The sequence below is a fragment of the Penicillium manginii genome, assembly GCF_028828005.1.
Source record: "Penicillium manginii strain IBT 31320 chromosome Unknown utg000006l:1.0-4164085.0:1.0-4166146.0, whole genome shotgun sequence".
Classification (NCBI taxonomy): Eukaryota; Fungi; Ascomycota; class Eurotiomycetes; order Eurotiales; family Aspergillaceae; genus Penicillium; species Penicillium manginii.
Genome location: NW_026643107.1, coordinates 2,485,048 through 2,509,321, shown reverse-complemented (window position 1 = coordinate 2,509,321; position 24,274 = coordinate 2,485,048). Strand labels below are relative to the sequence as shown.

Here is a 24,274-nt window from a genome sequence, read left to right as displayed (position 1 = left end):
GGGCAAAGAGCTTTGAGGGGAGGAAGGAGGGGAGTTGATATTCAATGGGACAGGGATCAGATCCGGGGGAGGAACCTCTAGCGATCGGCGCTGTGGAGCGGAGGAAATGAATGGAGGTAGGTGGTGGTGGTGGTCGTCGTCGTAGTGGTGGTGTTGGTGTTGGCGGTGATGGTGGTACCTTGGGTAACTGGGATGGTGAAAAGTACTAGAGGTGGTAAGTTGATGAAGAAGACAAGAAAGGCTCCGATGTCTCAAATATGCCATTAGCCTGGGGCAAGCTGTCTTTGTAAAAAGTGGTGGCCCCAAAGCGGATCCGCCGGGCCCCCGAGGCTTTACCGGAAGCTGCCATAGGCTCATTACTTTCCAAGGGTACCATAGGGTATACCGGTTCCTGGCCTATTTATTTATTTACTAGTAGTACTATTATATATGTTGGAATACCTCGATTAGTGTTCGAATAGGGAATTCTAATCATCACATCATCAACCTTGTACACTAGGAGACTGAGAATATGAGTTTGTTGGCTGAGATCTACAATTCCATGTCTATGCCGAGGGCTTAGTTTCTTTTTTTTTCCTATATATTTTAATTTATTTATTCTTATTTTTATTTATTAACTCTAACTCCTAAACTCCATCTACAACTACCATTACTAACTAGGTATAAAATGTCAGAATACTACTGGTAGAGTACAGGTGGGCCGCAGTTCAATCAGTCCAGTCTAACACTTTAGTCTCCTCCATCTCTACAAGTCAATGTTGATCTCCTTTCTTCTTCTTCTTCCTCCTCCCCCCACCTCCTTTGTTTGCGCTTCATCTCCCTTTGTCATCCTTTGTCCTTTATTCCTTTTTTGGCTAGGGTTACGATGTAACTAAGGCTGCCCTACTTCCGATTCATTGCTTTTCTGCGCCTCCATCATCCCCCGCCTCCCCCCCTTTATCGCCCGTCCTCGGGCCTCGACCTGCCTCACTTATCAGAGAATATGGACCCGGAACTGTGACTTCCAAAACTCCCATCACCAAAATAATTCACTCTTCCTATATACGACCTCTGTCGATCACTAGCTCGTTACCGATCCCATCCGATCAGCCACCAACCCGGAGAAACTCAGCTTCATTACGACTCCATCGCTGTTGGCCGCCGTTTCAGCTTATCCCTCCCCCCTTCCCGTCGCGCGCGCGCCTCCACAACACCATGGTATCGGAAGAACTTCTCGAGAAATGTCTCGAGATCCTACAGGATCAAGCTCTAGATGATGAAGAGCAGGTCGAGAAAGTGGAGGATTTCTTGCGGGCAAATACCTCCCTCTCGTCCTCTTCCTTGGAAAACGCGGTGCTGGACATCCTATGGCGGCATCGCAATCGCTCGTTGCCCGACTCATCACCTCCGCCTGCTCGTCATACAGTTATCCGTCGCTCATCTCCCGCCCCATGGCAGATGGCGCGCTCATCGACACCGTTATCGCCGCACTCCAATCTGGGCACCAGCCCCGGAAGTACTTCGTGGGTACAGAGCTCGCGCGGGGCATTCTCCCGACCTCCGCTCTCCTCAACAGTCTCCCCATTTACCTCCCCACGCCCGTCTCCCCGACTGGCTCTGGCACAACCAATCCCCCACTCGCCAAACCTGAATGCATATGAGTTCTCCGATCAAAGTCAAATATCAGAATATTATGCAGATTTTGGTAGCGACAGCAATGTTGAATGGTTGGTGGCTGACGATGCAGCTAGCACAACTTCGTCAACCGGAGGGTTCAGTTATGCTGCATCCTTAAGTGCTACCGCTGCGGAGTTCGTACCGGATATGAGCCCGCATGACATTTTGCGTACTGTTTTAGGTGATCGGCGGTCCAACGATGAAATCGAAGCCGCACTTGAAGCCCACAGTTATGACCTCGGGGCGACTATCGCAGCGCTTTCTCAGGATCAAGACACGGATGTTTTTGCCAAACAGGATGATGGCCGAGTGGTGGTTGGGAAGTCCATGGTCATGGACCAAGCTCGTCCCGTTACCCCCTCGGGTCACTCTCGCAGTCCTGTAGTCTGCAAGTATTGGCTATCTACCGGGCAATGTCTTCGCGCAGATTGCCGCTTTAGCCATGATTTAACCAGTCATGTGTGCAAGTAAGTCTTCCATGTCATCTTGCAAATGGATCCCGCTTTACAAACTAATGAATCTCTATCAGATACTGGGTCATGGGCAATTGCCTGGCTGGTGATGGCTGTCCGTTCTCACACGATCCTTCAGCTCTCATCTCTAGCCTTAGTGTCGCGAGCGGCAGCCGACCAGCTTCCCCAGCTGCAAGCTCCCCCTTCCAAATGGACAGTGGCTCTGATGCATTTCCACCGCTGCAATCATCAACTGGATTAGAAGATCAGTGGACTGGTCCATATGGCAGTCGCTATCCAGCGCACCTCTCTGGTCTGCAAAATAAGAACATCCCCCCGGGACTTCATCCGGGAATGGGCCGACGCAACGGTAGTATGAATAATATAAGTCGCCCGAACTCACGCCCAACAAGCCGTCATCAGAACCGTGAGCTGAACCCAACAGCACTATCTGTCGATGATCCAGATGCCTTCCCCACTCTTGCTGCTGTCAGTGCAAAGAATGCTGGCAAAAAGCACCACGGCAAGCGAGGCGGCCACAATGGTCGCGATATGAATAAAGAAAACATTCCCTCCTCTCTGGCAGATGTTGTGCGCATGACACCATCTCCGGCTCCCAGCAAAGGCAAATCATCGTCCAAGAATGCCAAGGACGCCAAGGGCCGCGAGAACAGTGCCGCGGCTATGTCGATCGCGGCTCCGCAGAATATCCCGTGGCTCGAGACCGGTTCACGGGCAAATCAGCAGTATATTAAATATCGTACAGAAGCAATTCGCCACGGGACCGTGCGGAATAAATTCTTACAGAGGTGTGTCTAAATAATTACTGGTTGTTCTACGTGAGATCTGGGTTATATTAACAAATCAAACAGCGCTGCCCAAGCATGGAATCGGAATGATGCACGAGCTGCGAAGGCGCTATCACTACGCGGCCAGGCGGAGAACGACGCGATGCGTCGTTGTCATCGAGAAGCTGCACGCCAGCTATATGAAGAGCGCAATCAGCATTTGAACCAGGCGGGCCTGGACGAATCTGCGGAGGAGCTTTATATTGATCTGCATGGTCTGCATCCGGAAGAAGCCATTGAATACCTGGAGAAGATACTACTTAAGCACGCACGCCAGGGACTTCGGGTTGTTTACGCGATCACGGGCACTGGTCACCACTCGAAGAACGGCAAAGACAAGATCGGAAAGGCCGTCAAAGCTTGGCTGAACGAATGGCGTTATCTATTCCGAGAATTCAGCGTACCTGGTGAGCGTGGAGGATATGTTGGAGGTATCCTCGGCATTGACCCGACCAGTTATGATAAATCCCTTGCTCGAGGCATGGCGGAGGAAGAGTCGACGACCGCGGATATTGGCAACAACCTTACGCTAGGCAAAATCCAATTGCTCAGACGGGAAGATTTAGAAACACAAAATCAATGAGTTGGTGTGATGTTCTGTTTTTTCAGCTCGTGATGATGCGGCATGATACCCATCCTTTGCATTGCAGAGCTTGAGCCACTCATCTGCCTCATTGTTTGTTTTGTTTATATGACCATGCTCCCCTCCCAGCAGTGCCTTTTCTTTTGATATCGGTTACTTGGATAACTTTCCCACAATCAGCTACTTCTTCCTGGTTGAATACCCTGATAGAATATTGTGTTTGTCAACGAGCACGTAACTACTTGGTAACTACTCCCTCCTCGAGCCCTGGAGGCATATCAAAGACTCGAGGTGGGTATCACATATAAGCGATAATAGTATCGAATACCAATGAACAACTTGAATTTACATACATGACCCCAATTGAAACTTGTCGGTATTGCTGGTACATAGCAAAAGACCTCGTTCATGAGAAAAGCGCAGAGGTTGACAATAGTAACTATATCCATTGAATTCTTAAGCATCAACATCTACCTACTCAGGCTCCTGATGCTTCCACTGTTCCCGAAGCGCCCGAATATCAACACCAACAGCCTCAGCCTTCCTAACAATAGCCCTCGCCTTCTCCGCAACAGGCACATCAATCATCTTACCATCCAGCGTCCAAGCCCCACGCCCTGCAGCAGCAGCTTTCTCATCAGCAATCACACACCGCACAGCCCACGCCGTCTCCTCCGCCTGCGGCCCAAAGATATCATTCGCGACCTTCACCTGCGACGGATGAATACACTGCTTCCCGTTAAACCCAAGCCGGCGTCCATCATAACATTCCTCCTCCAGCACCGCCGGCGGCGACCCATCCCCTTTCTCGGACTTGTATGTTGTGCAGACGAGGTCAATTGTCGATGGGAGTTCGGCTGCGCGGGCCGCGGTCGCGATAGCCGAACGCGCGAAGAGGAATTCCCGAAGACCTGGCGTACGCGTAATACTCAAGTCCAGAGCGAAGTCCTCCGCAGCGAAAACAAGGCCCTGGAGTAAAGGCGAGGCGCCGCAGATTTGGGTGAGGTTGGTGAGGGACTTGGCGGACTCGACGAGGGCGAGTAAGGAGATTGGCGGCCTGTTTTCGATTTGGGGCTGTTGTGCGAGGGTGTGGGAGATGACGTCCGTTACGAATGTCAGGTCTGAGGCTGAGTTGACCTTTGGGATCACGATTGTTGTTAGGTTTGGCGATTGGAGCTGTCGTGGTGATTGTGTTAGCATGTGTTTTTCTCTCTTGCTCGCTGTTTGGTTGTTGGATAGGCTGGTAAGGATCGATACGCACCACTTCTGTCAGATCACCCAGTGCTAGACCGCTGTCTACGGAGTTGATTCGCACTGCACGCTCGCGAATACCACTCGGTGTGGGCTGGTCAATTGCTCTCCGCACCAGGCCGCGGGCCTCTGCCTTCATGTGCGGAGTCACGCTGTCCTCAAGATCATAGGCGACACAGTCCGCTGCGAGTGAGCGGGATTTATCGAGGAAACGCTGGGAAGACCCGGGGACTGCGTGGGGGAGAAAGCTGGTTAGCTTTGGGGTTGACAGCAGCGCGCATGAGAATGCGGGGGAAAGACGCGGTGCGCCGGCTAGACTCACCGTAGAGCAAGGAGCGGCGTAGGGTATTGCGGGCTGCCATTTTATGGATCAAGCTCGCTATCAATGGGAGCTTGGAAATAATTGGTGTTGCTAGATGTTAGCACTAAGCGTTGTCGGTGCCGTGTGGGGAAGATGAAGAGCGCCGCGACCTCGGGAATTCCGTGCTCGGCGCTGATGTCAGAACGGGATGTAGATGTTTTAGAGATCTACCACGAGCGCTAAGTCTTTTTACTTTTTAGAGGTTCTCTAAGAAGATATGTAGGATAATAGAAATAAAAGAATCGGAGATGATTTCAATTGAATATTTTTGGGTACTCTTGTAGCTCGGGTTGAGAGAGGCCGGATGTAGGCTATATGGGCACGGCTTATCGCCTATTTGGACTGCCCTGGCCCGTTCTGATATTTCGGATGCTACGATCTCAACCCAATGGCGATGGTAAAAATCTCAAAGTTATATTATTTCAGATTGCCCAGTTCTTACCACGCTCGCGGCTGAGTCTCTAAAGAACTTTGATTAAGCAAAAGAGTTAAGGATGGTAACATGGTACCTTTTTGATGGGAAATCGATAGAGCTACTGGTAGGTCCACCATCACCGTAAGATCGGGATCGAGGATCTGGGGCCTCCAGGAATGTTGGTATTCCTCATAGTCATTTATATATATGATACTTATGATACTCTGAGTCAACTCTGCATCGTAAGAGCTCAAGCTCCTTTTTTGGGCGATGGGCAGCGAAAATCAAATAGGGGCTTGTCACCGGGGCGATTGTCCTATAATATCATGTCTACAACATGCCCAGGTGCACACTGGGGCACGATTGCGGAGAAACTTTGAAGATAATCAATGCCTCTTTCAATATTGACCAATCAAAAATTGATATTCAAGAGATCTTCCCAAGTATGACGCGTTGTTGTGATTGAGAGCTGTGGCGGGCTGAGTGTACGAACTATCAATCGGTGCATCACATACCTAGTACAACATGCACATAGCAGCCCTGAACTGCGGGAATACGATCTTGTTTCCTCTCATAAGTACCTAATTTATTACCATAATCTCTGATATTATATCAATTATCAGAAAGTCGGCTCATTGTATTATCTGCCTTTGAACAATGTTTTGGGTAATGGAAATTAGAACTTGAATTACGCTACAACTGGTATAAGAACATGGGACTGCATCTGTCTGTGTGAAAAGCTCGCCCCACCACAATCCGATCTGCCCCTTGTTTTACATGCACCTCGAACGTACAAAGTAATTTAGGTAGCCTCAGCTGCATGAGTGAAGTTCCCAGCAGCGCTGAATCATGCATAAGAGGCGCAGTGGGTACTGTCGATCATTGGCCTCGAGCGGGGATCTCCAGGACCTCCCCCCCCGCAGCTTAAACGTCGCTTCTGACCTCTGACACTACCCGCGAACAGAATATGTGTATATAACATCCCATGGTGTTAAATCAATTTTTTATGGCTTCCAAGGTTCATCTATTTCATCCTGGCTATGATTTATCCATGTCAGGTCTAGTACCTCGCCTCCAGGGCTTGGTATGCCGAGCTGAATGTATTTTGGCGAGTCTCCACATAAAAGTATGTCTCTCAAGCTTGCATGAACTAGTATTATGCCGTAACACCTGAGGTTTCCATCCATAGAAGTGATCTTCCAACTTCATTGCAGCCACTATTCTGGCGATGATCTGGGTTCGATCAGTGAGCCGGCCCTAGGCAAGGGAAAGAACACACATGCAAAAGCCTTCAAAGTTTGAACATAAATAAACTCTCATCCATCTTAATTTCGTTCGCGTCTCTAACATTGACCTTGGAATTCCTTCTCTGGTCATTGGACACCGCAAACATGGTGCAGTGTCGCGCTCTTTTGTGGCAATTGTGCCTTCTATCGATCCCTCTCGCATCGGCCCTGACGGTTCCCCAGAAGGTTCTGAGCCCTGATGTGTCTCAGCTGTCGGAAGAGGAGCTTTTGTTTAACGCTACGGACACTGGCCTATACGCTACCTCAAGTTCCGATGACAGATCATGCGATAACTGGGACCCTGTTTCTTGGGACTACGATGTAGCCATCGTCGGAGGTGGCCCTGCCGGTCTCGCAGCTTCGATGTCCTTGGGCCGAGTAGCTCGGACATCCCTCATGTACGACTCCAACGAGTACCGTAACGCCAAAACTCGATACATGCACGATGTGCTGGGTCAAGATGGTAAGTTAGATTGAACTTTGAAATTTCAGACAATTGAGCTAACTGCCCTCTAGGCATGGTTCCACTCAAATTCCGAGCTGCGGTTCGAAGCGAGATTGATCAGCATTACAGCGACTACTCCTACCGTACAACCCTTGGGAAGAAGGTCACTGCTATCCAGCCTCTCACCAAAGGATTCCGGGTATTTGATGATAAGGGAGGGAAGATCCTTGTCAAGAAAGTCATTCTAGCCACTGGAATCACTGATGTGGTTCCAAACAAGCCTGGATTCTCCGAGGCCTTCGGAAGAGGTCTATTCTGGTGCCCCTGGTGTGATGGGTATGACTATAGGGGGCGTGCAATGGTTGTCTACGGAAAGCCTGGAAAGCTCTCCAGCGCTATTGGATCTGCTATAAGTCTACGGAAACTGACAACCAACATCCAAATCATTACCGGAGGTAAGATCACCGATGAGGACAAGAAGGCTGCGGAAGAGAAGTGGCCTGGATGGGAAAAGGTCATCAAGACAACCTACGGAATCAAAGTGCACGAAGTCGATATCACCAAGCTTGAAAGAACTGCCAAAGGAAATGAGCCCTCGGACGACGAGTATAAGCTCACTCTGAGCGGTGCTCCGACCACACTCGTCGCCAACGGAATTCTGTATAGCACGGATACCAAACAGACATCGAGCTTGCACAAACAACTGCATTTGGATATGGATGGATCATCGGTTAAGGTTTCAAGCAACAACATGATGACAAGTGTCGGTGGCATTTATGCTGTTGGTGATGCCAACAACGACGGTAGCACCAATGCATACCACGCGATGTGGAGTGCAAAGCGTGCAGTCGTCAACGCCCATGGTAAGTGGAATAAGAAATTTTCGTATTTATTGTTCGAATCTAACCGGTTCAGTTGCACTGAACAAGGAGGAATACCTTGAGCAAGTCCCTGCGGTCATGGTTGCGGCAGAAGGTGGCGACGAGGAGTTCTACCAGCGACAAATCGATGAGCTTCAATGGGTTATGAGCAATGATATTGAGGATCTTTACAAGACCCTCGGTGCTTAAGCAAGCTCAAGTCCGACAAGCTCGCGTACTAGTACTGGTGGTATTTAGCAATTTTCGAGCCAAGAGAGACAATGCCTGAAAATGACCAGATTGAGAAACAATATACCACTTCCAACTTGAAGCTTCGTTAAGTTTAATAGTAGGCTAAGGAGTTATCCTTCCGTAGCAGTAGCAGTATATCCTAGAATACTACTAGTAGTTCCATAATACCATAATCCCATTAGTATTATTCTTGTCTCCACTCCACTCCATACCCTAAGGTACGGGAGAGTACAAATGTGGAACTTCAAGATCCACAGCCAATTACGACGTGCCACCCTGTATATTCTGCCACCGCCAACAGCGTGCCTGCCGCGTGGTGAACATCAGGGAGATCCATCGTCAACAGCTTTACAACTCTCCGATACTAGCAAGAAGTCGGTTGATTCACGGTATCTCCGGGAGCTTCAGGACTACCAGATCCCTGTTATTCATTATGGATCAAGGCCAGCAAGGAGATCTGAACTGGCGCCTTAGTGCCCATCCCATCACTCTACTTGTCTTCTTGACCATTCGTATCGGTGCGTGCTGCAGTGCTCTTGTCAACTGTCCATTGAACATTTAACTGATTAATGCGCTTTTTAGGTGCTTTGATGATGTATCTCTTTGGCCTCCTCTTTATCAAAGATTTGTATGACCCCTCGCCAGCGCATATTCCCGCAGACAACATGGAAGAAGCCACCCCGCTAATCACCTTCCACAGTATCCTCGTCTTTATCCTGACCCTCCTCCTTCTGTCTGCCGACTTTTATTACCTCAAGAATATTGCTGGGCGCCGCCTGGTTGGCCTGCGGTGGTGGAACGAAGTCAACACAACTTCCGGCGATTCACACTGGGTGTTCGAGTCCTCTGACCCCAACGTTCGCTCAATCGCCGCCACAGACAAGCGCTTTTTCTGGCTGAGTCTCTATGTTACCCCGGCTTTGTGGGTTGGGTTGGCTATCCTGGCCATTGTGAGATTGGTTGGCGTGATCTGGCTCAGTTTGATCGGTGAGTGTTCTTGGTGCCTGGACTATCTTTGAAGACTGTGACAAGCAAGACCCCTAAGCTAATAAAACACCTGTAGTTATTGCCCTCATCCTGACAATCACCAACACCGTGGCATTCTCACGGTGCGACAAATTCAGCCAAGCATCGACTTTTGCGAACCGGGCCCTGGGCGGGGGTATTGTGAACAATCTTGCGGGTGGCCTGCTGGGCAGGTTCTTCAGATGATCTGGGCTGGCTGGAAGCGAGCATCCAATGATCTACATCTTTATTGTGCACCAAGACTGCACTCATGTTCAACAATAGTATCTGTCACCAAAATTTTGAGAGTGTTTCGATATGTTCAACAATGCATTTAAATTAGTGACCAATGACACCACTTTTTGCGAACCAATGGAACTTCAAATCAGCCGCAATCAGCCCTAGCCGCAGCAAACTCATGGTGAGCAATCGGAGTTGTTCCATTTCCAGTTGCGTGTAATGTAGCCTCACTCGCACGCCGAGCCACAATTGGCACTCAAGGCAGGCGCACGCTTCCCTTCCCTCCTCCAACCATCCTTCCCTTTTAATTTCTCGGATTTGTTTTCTTTCTACTCTCTCTGCACATTGCAACCTGACACACTCACATTCGTGGTCTTTTCATCTTTCTCTCGGTAAGTATCTCTCTCACCACTCCTGCCTCCGCTCGACGACGGCGCAGATACCCGAGAGTCTCACTTGATGATCACCTCGCAGAGCTCCAATTTCCGTCCCTCAACTTCTTTCCCCCTTTTCTTATCCTGGTTTGCTTTCACGGCTGTCCACAGGCTCCATCACTGACTGATTCTGACCCAGCTTACCAAGTCGTCAAGAGCAAAGACAATCATCATGTCTGACAGGGGGCGACAATACGACGCGGAGGAAGAAGACTATGGGCCCAGGACCGTTCATGGGAACTTCGACGCCGATGGTAAACTATGCCGCAGGTGAGTTGTTCAATAATCGCGAGGCAACGGCATGTGCTGATCAAGGGAAACAGCTGTGGTGAACCGAATCACTTTGCACGAAACTGTCCCTACAAGGGTGGCGGTGGAGGGTACGAAGGTGGTGGGGGAGGCGGACGCGCATGCTTTAATTGCGGCGAGGAAGGGTAAGCTATGAAGAGAGAGAATCGACCCAAGCAGACTCCGTGTTGACAACAGCTTCTACAGTCACAACAAGGCCGACTGCCCCCAGCCCCGGAAGTCAATGGGCGCGTGCTACAACTGCGGCGAGGAAGGGTATGTGCATCAAGTGGATAGGTCAACCAAGTTACCCGGCTAATAATTGACGCTACAGGCATTCAAAGAGCGACTGCCCTCAGCCTCGAAAGTCGTTCGGGGCATGCTACAACTGTGGGGAGGAAGGGTGAGCCACTGCCATTGAATTGTCTCACACCGAAGCTGACTTCATCCTATTAGCCATTCAAAGAGCGACTGCCCTCAACCCCGAAAGGCAACGGGCGCATGCTACAACTGCGGGGAGGAAGGGTGAGCCGATGTCATTGAATTATCTCACGCCGAAGCTAACTTGATCATAATAGCCATTCGAAGAGCGACTGCCCTCAACCCCGAAAGTCAATGGGCGCATGCTACAACTGTGGAGAAGAAGGGTACGATTCAGAACTTTCGAGGTCCATCATTTAGCACATCTAACAAAGAACATAGTCACAACAAGTCCGATTGTCCCAAGCCTCGCGTTTTCAAGGGAGCGTGCCGTATCTGCAACCAAGAGGGCCACCCGGCCGCTGAATGCCCCGAAAAGCCGGTGGATATTTGCCGAAACTGCAAAGCCGAAGGTAAAATATTCCTATAGACTATTCAGAAGATGAGAAATGCTTACTTGCGTCACAGGCCACCAGTCGAAAGACTGCAAAGCAAACCGCAAGTTCGATCTTAACCATGTCGCCGACAAGCTTCCCGAGGAAGCATGGGCGATGATGAAGGCTGCAAGTGATGAGAAGGAGATTGGCGAATTCCGAGAGGTAACAAAGCCATTAGGCTCATTTTGAATTCTGGATCTTTTAACACTATCACCCAGGCCCTCCAGATCTACGCCAAGGCGTGTCCAGACGAGACCTTCCAGACTATCGGCAAAAAAATGCTGGATGATGAATTCAAGATCTATCTTATCGCCCTGGTAATCAACATCTCACTTTTCTTGCAGTGTGGACAAGCAGCTGACCGGGCCTCCCAATTATAGGAAAAACCCCTCGAGGATGTCATCAGCTTAATTGATCTGCAAGGACAACTGGACCGCCAATATGTTGTTGGTTTCTATTACAGCGACAAGCCTCAGCGCGCCAATCTCCGAGAGCGCTGGCCTGAAAACCCAGAGGACAATCTTGAACGCCTTCAAAACGCGGGACTTCCCTACGACCGGCAAGTGATGAAGTGCCGTAATTGTGGAGGTAAGCCAACTATATGCTCTATTTCTTCCGTACACACTGACAATGTTATAGAAATGGGCCACAGTTCGCGTGGATGCAAACAGGAGCCTGTCTTGTTTGAGAAAACGGAGATCAAGTGCGCCAACTGTGACTCGCTTGGGCACCGAGTGCGAGATTGTCCACAACCGCGTAAAAGTCGATTCGGGTGCCGCAATTGCGGGTATGTTTATCTGATCCTAACAACAGTGAGCACTAGATACTGACCATTTCAAAGCTCCGAAGAACATGAAGCCCGGGAATGCCCTGAGCCCCGATCAGCCGATGATGTCGAGTGCCGTCGATGCAACGAAAGTATGATCCACGCCAAATTAACTCTTCCTGCCAATACCCACATGCTCACAGATTTACAGCCGGACACTTTGCCAAGGATTGCCCGAACTCTGCTCCACGGGAACCTCGCACATGCCGTAATTGCGGGTGAGTTTATGGAGTGAACCTGGTTACATGATGAGACAAGCATCCGTCTTCTAACAAGCCTGCAGTTCTACCGAGCATATCGCTCGTGAATGCGACCAGCCCCCAAACCCCAACAACATGATTTGCCGAAACTGTGATGGAAGTAAGTATATCTGTCGCCCGGTAGATGCTGGAAATGAGTAGTTCGAAGCTAACTATTGCGTTTTCACAGAGGGTCATGCTGCTCGTGATTGCCCCGAGCCCAAGAACTGGAATAAAGTCAAGTGCAACCGATGTGGCAACAGTAAGTCTAAATTTCTATGACCATGGATACTGTGAAGATCTAACTAATGATGTGTAGTGGGTCACACTGTTCGACGATGCCCTGAGCCTGAAGACAATGAAGCTTCTGATAACCGTGGAAATGAAGGCGAATCTCGCGAAGACTTCCAAATTCCCGACAACCATGGATATGGCGAGCTCCACGAAGACAACAATGGAGGAGGATACGACGAAGATGGCGGCCAATGGTGATTCAAAGATGACCTAGGCCATTGGCACAGTAGGAAGGCTTTGATCTGGGTAGGGAAGAGGACTGCATAGCCGGTTGGCTAATAACCAATGGCATGTGCATCGAAGTGATCGGTTATCGCATGTTCTATTCGTGAACGGATTGGTTTTCCTTCGGGTTAAGCTCTGAAAAATGGCCTTCTCTGGTGGATAAGCTCTTTTATTTTCTATTTTCAAATGACAAGACCAAACTAACTTAGTGAGTGGTTAAGAATCTAATGATACGCGATCATCTTTAACCATCATCATTGCCCTTTGCTTCTGTTAAGAAAATACTCTAATATAAGGTGTTCAACTACTAGTTTGATTAGGAATCTGCCACTCAGGTAGTGTCAGAAAGCATTGGTGGTGGAAGGCACTCGTTACGGAGACTTTACCAATGAAAGAAATGAAGGGGTCTGACCGAGAACAGGGTTCCAAATCCTACCTTAAGGATTCCCAGCTCAGTGCACTGACTATGTGACCAACCAGACATTCATCGGATTTATGAGATAAGCCAATGCCTTATTTCTTGGCCTCATAGCTGGTATTACAGTGACCAATTGAACCTGTGGATTGCCGCAGCAAAGGTCGGCGAAGCAGAACAGATCGTGGTTGCATCGCTGCGCACCCGAAAAGTCAACGATGACGGTTCGACTGTATGTGGACAATACCATACAAAATACTACTTTGGACAAGCTTGGCCAAGATCCAACGAGATAAGATGTAAGTTTCCGAGTACTGATCCTCCGCGACTCGCCATCGGCATCCCTCAAATCGGAGTGGAAGGTTATTCGACTTCGGGGTTGCCGATGTCACGGCAAAGGTTCAAATTGTATACTAGTAGTATAGATCTGAAGTTCTTTGACCGGGCCTAGAACGCTTTTTTTCCCCAAAGGGTCACGGGTCCTTGAAATAATGCTGTATCCTGCCCAGGTGGTCCAAGCGATGCTGAATCCGGTGGTGAGCTATGAAGAGTCGATGCGTTTGATTGGTGCTTAAAAATAACCCGGTGCCTAGACTAGTCCATTCATTTGTGGGTGATTGTGGGTGTATAGGCTACGAGATCAAAAAGGTGTTCTGGCGTAGCGTGCCGGCAGCAAGATGATTCTCTTCCGCTCAAGATATGCCGTATATTTTATTAAGATATTGCACAGGTGGATAGGGTTGAGATGTCGCCTTTGAATAATCTTATGCATCTCTCTCAGGGCAATTAGACTTTGCCTAACCATTATGTGGCGCTGACATGATTTGTGCCGGAGCTCTAATCTGATGTAGTCTTTCTTGGGAACGGCCAGGAACGCGAGGCCCAAACTCTGCCCCTGACAGTACTGATGACGGTAGAATCAATCTGTTGATCACGTCCCGCCTTGGGTTCTCCAATACAATCACGCACAGGTCTTTGCAGCCGAGCTCCACTGCGAAACGGAGTCTCCCGATCGGGTAGGCATTGGCGCGGCTCTGGACTTGTGCACACGGAAAATGTGAGCTCGAAGCTGGTTTCCCTTTTTGGCCCTGCATTGAATTGAATTAAATTCCCAACCGATCGGTACCAGATTTGAAGTTCTTTTTTTGTGCAAGGAATGTGTTTCAGGAAAGCATTGTTGAAGGGTGCTCGCATTGAAAACGGTTGGACCGGGCAGATAGTCGGCTTATCCTAAACGGGAAGCCCGAGGTAACCCCAGATTCCGAATCGGCCTAAAGTGACGGGGAAACCGGGCCGGGGTACGGAGTTCAATTCAGTTGTATCAGCTCTTATAGAGAAAGTTAAGAGAATTAAGCTATCGATTATTGGAGGGATAAAATTAACATTCAATTTGCACTCTGTAGTGCATCAAGATAGAATCTTTCATTAAAATATCCCATGAAACGGTTAAATGGTGACTTGATGGCCCGCAGCGTCGTGTGCCTGATAATGATGTCATGCCTACTACCGTCCCGGCGATCCCAACTTGGTTTTTTTACGGGGAGGGGTTCTCTGCTCTTTTCCCCTTTTCTGTGGATTTAGCCTCCGGGCTCGGGAGTACCTAACCATCCCGTTAATATCTTTATGTCCTTCCTTTAACTTCTCGGAGCCGACTACGTGCGGTTTGATGATTTCAGCCGGGGGTGGAGAGGGTTTCTCTTAGCAAATTGTTCAGTAGCCAGCAGTTTCCGAGCCCACCCAAGTCAGTCATTTGATGACTCGGGCGGGGAAAAGCATTCGTCAAGCCTCGGAGGCCAAGCCACGGCCCTCGCGCTGGTGCGCCAAAGCCGACAATGTGGTTCGTCGGGGCGGGTTGATCCCTGAAAATACCGCTGCTCGGTCCCCGACTTGGCACGGCAGGCCGAATATCGTTTGAATTTCTAGTATGAGCGTAGAATATGCACCACCATCGAATATGTGAACTGGCTTTGTGGCAGAGACTGAAGTTTTTCATATTCAATCCCAATTTCCTCATTCGGGACCTCCACAGGTCGCGGAGAAAAAATAAATTGGGGAGAAATCCGGGGAGGGTCCATCGGACCAAAACGCACCACTGCAGTCCACAATTCCAACCCACTTTTACCATCACGACACCCACGCGAGGCACGAGGGCTGCCTTGTATCGTTGATGCGGTCATACACTCAACGTCTTCTCTGAAAGCAGCCTTGTCTGACTGCAGTGTACGGTAACCGGTTGGTACGGCCCGCGAATTGTGCCGGGCAGATACCGAAGTCAAGCAGCGAAGACACTCACCCGACCGACCTCCCCCGGTGGAACCTGTGCCGAAAATGACCATCGACTGATACCGATGACTATTTCTCATTCGACGTCCTCCCCGGAGCGGAGTCCTACTCCCTCCTCTATGGAGGAGAAGGGACGAAGTGGAGCTTCCCAAGTCTTCCCCCAATCCGGCGGCAGTGTATCGCGCTCCAAATGCGACCCTGCTTGTCCCAGATCCTTTGGGCTAGATTTCAATTTCGATCCTGATGGTTTTCCGGACCTTGAATCATACCAGTAGTGGACCCTTCCCCCTCAGTGACGATGGGCGCCGCCTGTTGGCCGGGAGTTCATAAACCCCGTCTGCTTTCCCAGATCTTTTTGGCACTTTTTTCCTCCTCCCCATCCGCCGACTCTTCATATTTCCATTTCCGTCCACAAGCTTGGGCGCTCTTTTGGATTTATTCGGCTTTTTTGCTTGGTATAAGGGCACGACTGGCGCGTTGATTTATAAACCCGTTGCTTCTATCTCTTACCGTGTGGTTCAATCGAAATCCGTCACCATGAAACCATACTTCGGACTTCGGGGTACATCCCTGAATATCATGATCAGTATCATCGCTGGTCTTGATTTCCTGTATGTTCCATTTACTTTCTGGTTCACCCCAAGTATCCTACCATACTAATACTTGCCAGGCTCTTTGGTTATGACCAAGGTGTCATGGGAGGTCTCTTGACCTTGAATTCTTTCGTCACTACATTCCCCCAAATTGATACTACAAAGGCCGGAGAGATGGGTCTCTCTGCCGCAGAGAAGAGCACCCGTTCCACCGTTCAAGGTAGGTCGACTATTCACAGCCCAATTTTGCGTCTGCGCCATATACTGACCGAGCCAGGTATCACAACTGCTTCTTACAACCTTGGATGTTTCTGCGGTGCTATTTTTTGTATCTGGATTGGAAACTACCTTGGACGTCGCAAGACCATCTTTGTTGGTTCAATCATCATGGTCATCGGTGCTTCGTTGCAGGCTTGCGCGTACAGCCTTCCACACTTGATCGTTGGCCGTATTGTGACTGGTATTGGTAATGGCATGAACACTTCCACTGTCCGTAAGTGATATACCAAAGCACCACTCCTTATCAAACAGACATTGACAGTCTATTATAGCTACTTGGCAGTCCGAATGCAGCAAGTCTCACCACCGTGGCCAGTTGGTTATGCTGGAAGGCTCTCTGATTGCTGGTGGTATCACCATCAGTTACTGGATGGATCTCGGATTCTCTTTCCTCGACCCTAGCTCTGTCGCCTGGCGGTTCCCAATTGCCTTCCAGAACGTGTTCGCCCTGATCATCTTGTTCTGTGTGATGCCGTTGCCCGAGTCTCCCCGCTGGTTGGTTCTCAAGGGCCGCGAGGAGGAGGCAATTGTGGTTCTGGGTGCTATTTTAGATCTCCCAGAGGATGACCCTTACGTCCACTCTGAATTTGCCGCCATCAAGGATGCTGTCTTGGATTCTAATTCGGTCAGTTTCCGTGACCTATTGACTATGGACGAGGACCGCCACCTTCATCGTACCGTTCTCGCCTACGTCAACCAGATGTTCCAGCAAATTTCTGGTATTAATCTCATCACTTACTATGCCGCCACTATCTACGAGAAGTCAATCGGAATGAGTGGTTTGATGTCTCGCATTCTGGCTGCCTGCAATGGAACTGAATATTTCCTTGCCTCTTTGCTTCCGATCTTCATCATTGAGAAGGTTGGCCGACGGTCTTTGATGTTGGTCGGTGCCGCCGGAATGTCAATTTCTATGGCTGTCTTGGCCATCGCTACCAGCTTCGAAGGAAATGCCCAGGCGGGTATTGCGGCAGCTGTTTTCTTATTCGTTTTCAACACCTTCTTCGCCTGGGGTTGGTTGGGTATGACTTGGCTTTACCCTGCTGAAATTGTGCCTCTGCGCATTCGTGCCCCCGCCAATGCCCTGGCCACCTCAAGTAACTGGATCTTCAATTTCATGGTTGTGATGGTCACTCCTGTCGCTTTCGACTCCATTGGATACAAGACATACATCATCTTCGCCGTCATCAACGCTTTTATCTTCCCGGTCGTTTACTTCTTCTACCCCGAGACCGCGTATCGCTCCCTGGAGGAGATGGACACCATTTTCCACAAGACCAACAGCATCTTCAGCCTGGTATCTGTTGCTCGAAACGAGCCTCACCGCTACGGCAAGAACGGCGAGCTTCTTGTCAACTACCAGGATACCGAAGAGCACCTTCGTCGTGCCAGCTACGTCTCTGATAAGCCCAAGAAAGCTTCACTCACTCCTAGCGCGTTGGAGGGTGGCAAGGGGGCCCACGTTGAAAACCAGGCCGACAGAACATCTTCTGATAGCAGCTAAGCTTTTATTCCAAGCTTTAGCTACACCTCCTCACCCAACCTTCATGGAAAATGAAACGATCTATTCTATGTCATACGGGATATCAACATTTTTGATTTCTCGCGATGAAAGACTTACCAAAATATCTTGTCTGATTGCGTGTTTCTGCTGGCTCGGAATCCACTTGATCCCATCACGACAGTGGCGCTTCGTTCTTTGAACGGGCAGGGCCTGGAAATCGCCTTCCTGAAGCCCTTATGGCTGCTCCGTCTTGGTATACTGATGCAGTGGACTTGTATCTCTTTCCTTCTTTTTTTATGGCTTTTTGCTTCAAGTTGGCTTTTTCTTTATTTATACCCATGTTTGCATAACCATATTTTCTGCATGGATGATGTCCGGGCGGGTTGGAGACCAAGTCTCTTACGATACGCTCGACATCTTCTATACGACCCGTATGGAAGTTGGAAGATTACAGAATTGAAGTTCATGATCAACACAGGTGAAATTATTAGTAGAGCATTTGTAGGAACGGCCGTATTTCGTGAGACATGCTACGGCCAGCTGCCGTACTTATACATTGCACCCATTGACTCAGAAGTGGATCCCATGCACCTGCTGCTTCATCTTTCTCACATCAATATTCTTCCAGAAGAAGCACGACGTCCACGTAATGAGATAGAGACAAGTAGCCGTGATCAACATCAAGCGTTGTGTTTCGCCATACGCTTGGTCAATGGCAGTTCTAGTAGACGTGCCCCGATCGTACGATTGCTGAACTGCCAAGGAGCCATAAATCGAAGTGAATTCGGACTGGGCGGAAGCTGGAAGCAGCTCCTTCAATTTGACCGGGAATATCCCGGTCCACATCGCCACGGCGACAGTTCCTCCGATCGAACTGCCAATGCCAGACACGACACCCTCCATGGCCAGTACAGCGGGAATGTTGCGCTGTAATGAGACAGCCATGACAGTCATCTGCTCACAAATGACCAGGGTACCTCCGCCAAAAGCAACGAAGATCTGGCACATCACAATGTATGCGATGTGCGAATTGGGCTGGCGGAATTTGATCATGAGTCCGACTCCCAGAATAGTTAGCGGGACGCCAAAGCAAATTGCCCACAACTTGATGCGACCGTTGTAGCGGAGAATGGCACCAAAGACAAGACACCAGAAGCAAGACCCAATAGTATAAATGTTGGAGATGTATGTCGAGTCCCGGACGTTTTGGTCAAAAAGAACTTGCAAGAGTGACAAGAAATAGCTATCCCAAATGTACCAGGCCAGGTATAAGGAGTTGACCATGGCGAAGGTGAAGAAAACAGTACGATTCTTGATGAGCTCCCAGGGCATAAACTTCACTGGGGCAAAGTATCTTTCCCAGATAGTGAAAGAGACGATCAAGAGGAAACCAAAGATTATAAAGCATATTATCATCGGCGATTTCCACTCTTCTGCCTGGTAGGAATAAAGATTGAAGGCCAGTAGGAAGAGAGAGAAACCCGTGGAGACGATGAGCAATCCAATGACATCAAACTCGATCAGATAGTGAACAACTGACTGCCACGGGGTGCGACTGATGTCTTCTTTCTCCACCAGGTTCATACGTTCGGCTTTTCTTTCGACATGGGACCACAGCGCCCAGAGAGGGGCACTGACGACAGGCATAATGATGGCAAACACGCCAAAGCCCCATCTGTATCCAATACCTCCAGGTGCGAGGATCTGGTCTGAGGCATAGCCATAAATCCAGGGCGTGATCAGATATGGAGAGGCAGAGTATGCAATCCAGAACGCGCGATTGCGTAGAGCTGTTGTATCGGCGACAAAAATGGTCATGGAAAAGTCTATGCAGCTGAACCCGATCTGGTAGAATACCTGGGCGGCACAATAGGTTTGGACATTCTTGCAAGCGGCCATCATAACAAGACCGAGAGTCAAAGATCCAACGCTAAGGCCAAAAGCCTGGGGTCGTCCCCAGATATCCATGAGCTTTGCATAGGGAAACTTGATCAGAGCGGATATCAAGGATGCAATGACGGAGGTCAGGCCCGTAAGTGAATGTAGCTGAAAATCACTATAGATGTAGGGCGATAAAACACCCAGCATTCCGGAGCTGAAGTACTGCAAGAAGTTGACGACCCACATACTTCCACTTGTTAGCTATCCATTGCTAGTTGGAGGATAGGTTATCATGCTACTCACAGAATATACGCAGCAATCAACGTGTTCCTTGTCCAGGCTAGAGTACTGGCCTGTGCCTTCTGCGTACCAGATTGCGCATTCTCGTCGATGAGCTCTTCATCCGATGATACTCTATCGGCCTCTTTTGATTTGTCCAAGGAGTTTCTGAGGTCGATTGATGTCTCGGCACCAGGAAGATCGACAGCAGGCTGATTCCTGGCGGAACCATTACCTGCGAAGGGGTTGATGAAACGCTTTCTGATGGCCATGGTGTGAAAGGGTCGTCGTTTATCATACACCCTCAGCTTCAAATTCAATGCAGAACAAAGTGGAAAATAAAAGCTTGGTGTGAAAAAAGTGGCAAGGATCGACCAAGATAAATACTGGCTAGCCGGTCGGGTCTCGGTACGCATCGCTCTCGCTATATTACTATCTGAGCGGCAAAATCCGCAAATTTCCTCGTAGTTCGCCTAGAAAATCGCCCCAAAGGCATTTTAGAGCATGGGCCCAGAATCAAAACTGGTTAACTAAGTTGTTGACCATACCATTTTCGGGTGTCGATGCCGACGATCACCGGATGATAATGTTTTGTGGAAAACAAGCCGGGTCCTAATTAGTCTTGGGTTGACGAGGAAGCCATTCAAAGACCCTGTCTGAATTCACCGGCCCCACTGTACTCTCATGAAGATTTTAGATGGTAGTGTAATTACGCACACAATAGGAGGAATCGGGATCCACTTGGTCCTTGGTGGTCCGAGTTATCTGATTGATTTGATTTTATCTCATCGTGCCGCTCGCTACCCTTTTCGGCGATAGTGCTTACATCTTGCGGCCAGAACCCGGGCCAAGTCGTGTTTCTCTGCGGACTTTCCGAAAGGTTGTCGCGGCAATAGCTGTTCATCTGAAAAATTCAACCTGCCATATGACCAAATTTTAATCACCAATAAGCTGGGTGGCATACCGTAGCATTCCGATGAGAATGCGTAAGATCAAGTCTCAAATATCGAGGACAGAGATCAGTACTATAGTACTAGTATATGGTTTATGTGAAAATTTGCCCTAGCTGCCACATTCGAGTTCCGGGTCGTCTTCCAAGGGTCCAAGGATCCAGATAAAAGTCGGTAGTACTACTACTTCAAGCTGTAGTACTTGCACCTGGGTCATGGCTATTACTATACTTCGAGTTAAATGTCCAGTACGATTTCCAGGTCCCCCCTGACGTAAAGAAGGAACACATCGAATACATCCAAGCAAAATACGCGCTAGGTGACTCCCAACTTGAGAAGTCAGTTTTCAAAGTCGTCGCTGGCATCCTTCTAGTAAAAGACCCGCCAGGGAAAGGTAAAACACGGCCAACATTGGTCATGCTCCGTATCCTCGCAAGCCTGGATATCAAAGTCTTGGTCTGTGCCGGGTCCAACCAAGCTGTTGACACTCTTTTGCTCGCCTTCCACAAGGCTTTGAAAGGAGATAAGAAGCTCAAGAATTGGTGCGGAGACTACTACCGCTTCAGAACTGCCGGATATCAGATGACCTCTCTGCGCCGTATTAGCAAGGTGCAATCAAAGCAGGACCACAACAAGGTCAAACCTTCGGCTAATGAAGCCTTGACAGATTGTCAGATTGAAGCACTGGCTGTACAAAGTGCATGAGTCACTATGGCAAAATGCCTAAAGCGAAGCGGCTTATTGAACTACTTTATTTAAATCGACAAGGCGGCCTGATAGAAGACCAGACGACCGAACTGAAGCGCTGCTATGAGAATATCCTGATCAGAGTGGTCGCTCAGAGCAGGGTAATCACTGTCACGCCTAACACTTCCGGCGACGAGAACCTCAATGCTTACTTCAATCCATACGCGTTACTATGTGATGAGACTGATCAGTGCCTTGAAGGCGAGCACCTCTGCTTTACAAACTTCATTCTTCTAAAATTCTTCCTTCTTCAATATCTCTCCAGGGCTTGAAAGGTTTGAAGACCGACCTCTGGATACCTTCCGCCATCCACCTTCCAAAGAAGTACGACAGTATAGTACTATACACCGGGAATTATTGTTAAAATCCAAGTTCAATTTGGATATAGTAGCACCCGGCAGTTAATCTCCGTTACTATGAAGTCACGACCGATCGATTTGAATTTAAGCAACACTAAGTTGAAATTGACCACACCACCAATGAGAGCATACCCTAAAGTCTGGATAGAAAATGTCCGCATTATTCATCAACTGTAATTTAGAGTTTATCTTTATCGAACATGTCTTGCAGATTTGAGATCTTTAGTAATCTATCAAGCATGGGGCTAGACCCTTTGGGTGTTTGTGTGGAGCTCCAACTCTAGCAGTCTGCGAGCTTAATTCAGAAGAAAATCCGGGGCACCTATATTTGGCTCGAAAAACAATATGAGGCTTTACCTATATCCTATAGAAAGCAAGGTGTTTAGTCCCAGTGAGATATTTTAGATATAGATCAATACTCATCAGAAGACTAAAGTCTTGAAGTTTAAGATTATAGGTTCTTTATTGAGATGGTGTTTAAATTGATGTTCGATTTTATCTCTGGCCATTCATCAAGATTACTGAAATTCGAAGAATGACAAATGGATATAGAAGCTTCCCCTTATCGACATATTATATTCACATGATTTCTCCAAGGCTCGGCAGGATATCTCCTTCAACAAGTTGGTCTCCTTCACAGTCCAAAGGCCAAGCCACCAACGATACATGCAGCGATAGCGCCAATAAATGGTACAAAGCCGCCTACAGATCGCGAAACAGCTGCACCAGAAGAGCCTCCGTTTCCTGAAGACCCGGTGTCATCACCACCGGAATGTAGCAAGGTAGTAGCAGCAGCGGTGGCAGTGGCTGCGCCGGTCGTATCACTGGAGTCTGTCGAAAGTGGAACAGAGTCGGTGGAGCTCTTCAGTGAGGTAGCAGAATATGGCGGGGTGAGACTAGCGGTGATGTAGTACTCGAAAGACTCGCTTGCTTCTGCGCTGGCGGTTGCATATGCAGACCAAATGGTTGTAGTCGTGGTCTCGGTAGAAGTGACGGTCCTCACTGTGTACGGGGCAATAGAGGTCCAATAGTAGTACCAATAGGTCCTATGGGAGATATTAGAAACTGCCAGCCTCACTTGTAGGGAGGAGACCGGTTGGCTTACCAATAGTAGGTAGTATAATAATATGAATGGTATTGGTAAGTTGCCGTTGTAGTGGTTAGTGTCTTTGTATCCGTCTCCGTTGCAGAAGAGCCACTTGAAGCGTCCCCTGAATTATCACTTCCTATACATCCCGACTTCGGGCAGCACACCCCTTTGCCAAATTGAATCATACACTTGTAGCCAGCAAGACAGTATCTCCCATCACTGCAGCATTCACCACTCTTAGGAGAGCAGTTAGATGTGCCACAACAGTTATACCCGCTGGGACACGTTCCTCCGACGGTACAGCAAACCTCGTCGGAGTCGGCACAGTATCCAGTTCCGCAACATCGACCAGTTGTTGGACAGCAACGTGATGAGTCGTAAGCACATTCGGTGTATCCCGGGTTGCATTCCCAGGCACGTTTGTCGAGGCCAAAAAGATCGCGGGTTGAAAGCATACCCATACTGGCCTCACGGCGACTTGCGTTATAAGAGAGTCGCTCTTCATTCTTGAGAGCTTCGCCAGTCACAATCCCAGTCAGAAGAAGCACAAGCCCCACCTGCTTCGCGATGAGATTTATCATTGTGGAATCAGGCTTCAGTTTTCAGGATCACTTTTGTGGAAGGAATTATCCTTTTTCTTTGAGTGGACCGGAGGCGCATCCCGCTGGAGACCTGCTGAGGTTTAAATAGGTTGAAGGGGCCCTGCGGCTCTGAGAAGTGCGGAGGGGGCCATTATTCGGGCGAATCGAGTTGGCACGGTGCGCCTCGTATCGACGGGAAAATAGAATAGCGGATGAGAGAAAGTGTCTGTGGCTGTAAAGTTTAGCTGGGCTTGTTGGCGAAATACGAGGCATGATGCTTGGCATCACTCGAGCCGCTGGTGCCCTGGCGACGGGGCTGGGGCTGCTGCATCCCTTGGTTGGTCCCTGAGTTACCTCTTGGTATACTTTGTGGCTGCCAAGGTACTAGACTTCTGGTTTGTGCCCAGCATAGCAACCTTGGCAATTCGGAGACTGGTGCATTATTAGGAATATCGTGGAGCTAGCGAGTCTCGTGATATTGTTTGAGGGTTTACTA

At 49.0% G+C, this 24,274-nt stretch overlaps 9 protein-coding genes across 9 annotated transcripts; 6 read left to right on the top strand and 3 right to left on the bottom strand.

The window, feature by feature from the left end:
• Positions 1-1,194: 1,194 nt before the first annotated feature.
• Positions 1,195-3,539, top strand: N7533_009305 (CCCH zinc finger and SMR domain protein; the record flags this gene model as incomplete). Its single annotated transcript, XM_057105955.1, has 3 exons — positions 1,195-2,123; positions 2,186-2,917; positions 2,981-3,539. 3 exons carry the CDS (start codon positions 1,195-1,197, stop codon positions 3,537-3,539), a joined length of 2,220 nt encoding a protein of 739 aa, XP_056957404.1.
• A 474-nt stretch (positions 3,540-4,013) lies between these two features.
• Positions 4,014-5,152, bottom strand: N7533_009304 (HpcH/HpaI aldolase/citrate lyase family protein; the record flags this gene model as incomplete). Its single annotated transcript, XM_057105954.1, has 3 exons — positions 4,014-4,715; positions 4,801-5,021; positions 5,113-5,152. 3 exons carry the CDS (start codon positions 5,150-5,152, stop codon positions 4,014-4,016), a joined length of 963 nt encoding a protein of 320 aa, XP_056957403.1.
• A 1,805-nt stretch (positions 5,153-6,957) lies between these two features.
• Positions 6,958-8,367, top strand: N7533_009303 (NAD(P)/FAD-dependent oxidoreductase; the record flags this gene model as incomplete). Its single annotated transcript, XM_057105953.1, has 3 exons — positions 6,958-7,315; positions 7,369-8,160; positions 8,213-8,367. The coding sequence occupies 3 exons, from the start codon at positions 6,958-6,960 to the stop codon at positions 8,365-8,367; spliced, it is 1,305 nt and encodes a 434-aa protein (XP_056957402.1).
• A 475-nt stretch (positions 8,368-8,842) lies between these two features.
• Positions 8,843-9,621, top strand: N7533_009302 (DUF846 domain-containing protein; the record flags this gene model as incomplete). The annotated part of the gene is made up of 3 exons (XM_057105952.1): positions 8,843-8,927; positions 8,992-9,396; positions 9,473-9,621. The coding sequence occupies 3 exons, from the start codon at positions 8,843-8,845 to the stop codon at positions 9,619-9,621; spliced, it is 639 nt and encodes a 212-aa protein (XP_056957401.1).
• Positions 9,622-10,260: 639 nt separating this feature from the next.
• N7533_009301 (uncharacterized protein) lies at positions 10,261-12,790 on the top strand (the record flags this gene model as incomplete). The annotated part of the gene is made up of 16 exons (XM_057105951.1): positions 10,261-10,358; positions 10,412-10,522; positions 10,584-10,652; positions 10,711-10,779; positions 10,833-10,901; positions 10,955-11,023; positions 11,079-11,209; positions 11,265-11,395; positions 11,452-11,550; positions 11,614-11,821; positions 11,873-12,020; positions 12,075-12,151; positions 12,211-12,277; positions 12,343-12,419; positions 12,489-12,560; positions 12,618-12,790. The coding sequence occupies 16 exons, from the start codon at positions 10,261-10,263 to the stop codon at positions 12,788-12,790; spliced, it is 1,668 nt and encodes a 555-aa protein (XP_056957400.1).
• A 3,262-nt stretch (positions 12,791-16,052) lies between these two features.
• Positions 16,053-17,891, top strand: N7533_009300 (sugar porter family MFS transporter; the record flags this gene model as incomplete). The annotated part of the gene is made up of 4 exons (XM_057105950.1): positions 16,053-16,126; positions 16,186-16,328; positions 16,386-16,601; positions 16,660-17,891. 4 exons carry the CDS (start codon positions 16,053-16,055, stop codon positions 17,889-17,891), a joined length of 1,665 nt encoding a protein of 554 aa, XP_056957399.1.
• A 570-nt stretch (positions 17,892-18,461) lies between these two features.
• On the bottom strand, positions 18,462-20,323 carry N7533_009299 (MFS general substrate transporter; the record flags this gene model as incomplete). The annotated part of the gene is made up of 2 exons (XM_057105949.1): positions 18,462-20,019; positions 20,076-20,323. 2 exons carry the CDS (start codon positions 20,321-20,323, stop codon positions 18,462-18,464), a joined length of 1,806 nt encoding a protein of 601 aa, XP_056957398.1.
• Positions 20,324-21,033: 710 nt separating this feature from the next.
• On the top strand, positions 21,034-22,020 carry N7533_009298 (uncharacterized protein; the record flags this gene model as incomplete). The annotated part of the gene is made up of 3 exons (XM_057105948.1): positions 21,034-21,037; positions 21,201-21,671; positions 21,770-22,020. The coding sequence occupies 3 exons, from the start codon at positions 21,034-21,036 to the stop codon at positions 22,018-22,020; spliced, it is 726 nt and encodes a 241-aa protein (XP_056957397.1).
• Positions 22,021-22,741: 721 nt separating this feature from the next.
• Positions 22,742-23,778, bottom strand: N7533_009297 (putative GPI anchored protein; the record flags this gene model as incomplete). The annotated part of the gene is made up of 2 exons (XM_057105947.1): positions 22,742-23,153; positions 23,213-23,778. The coding sequence occupies 2 exons, from the start codon at positions 23,776-23,778 to the stop codon at positions 22,742-22,744; spliced, it is 978 nt and encodes a 325-aa protein (XP_056957396.1).
• Positions 23,779-24,274: the final 496 nt, after the last annotated feature.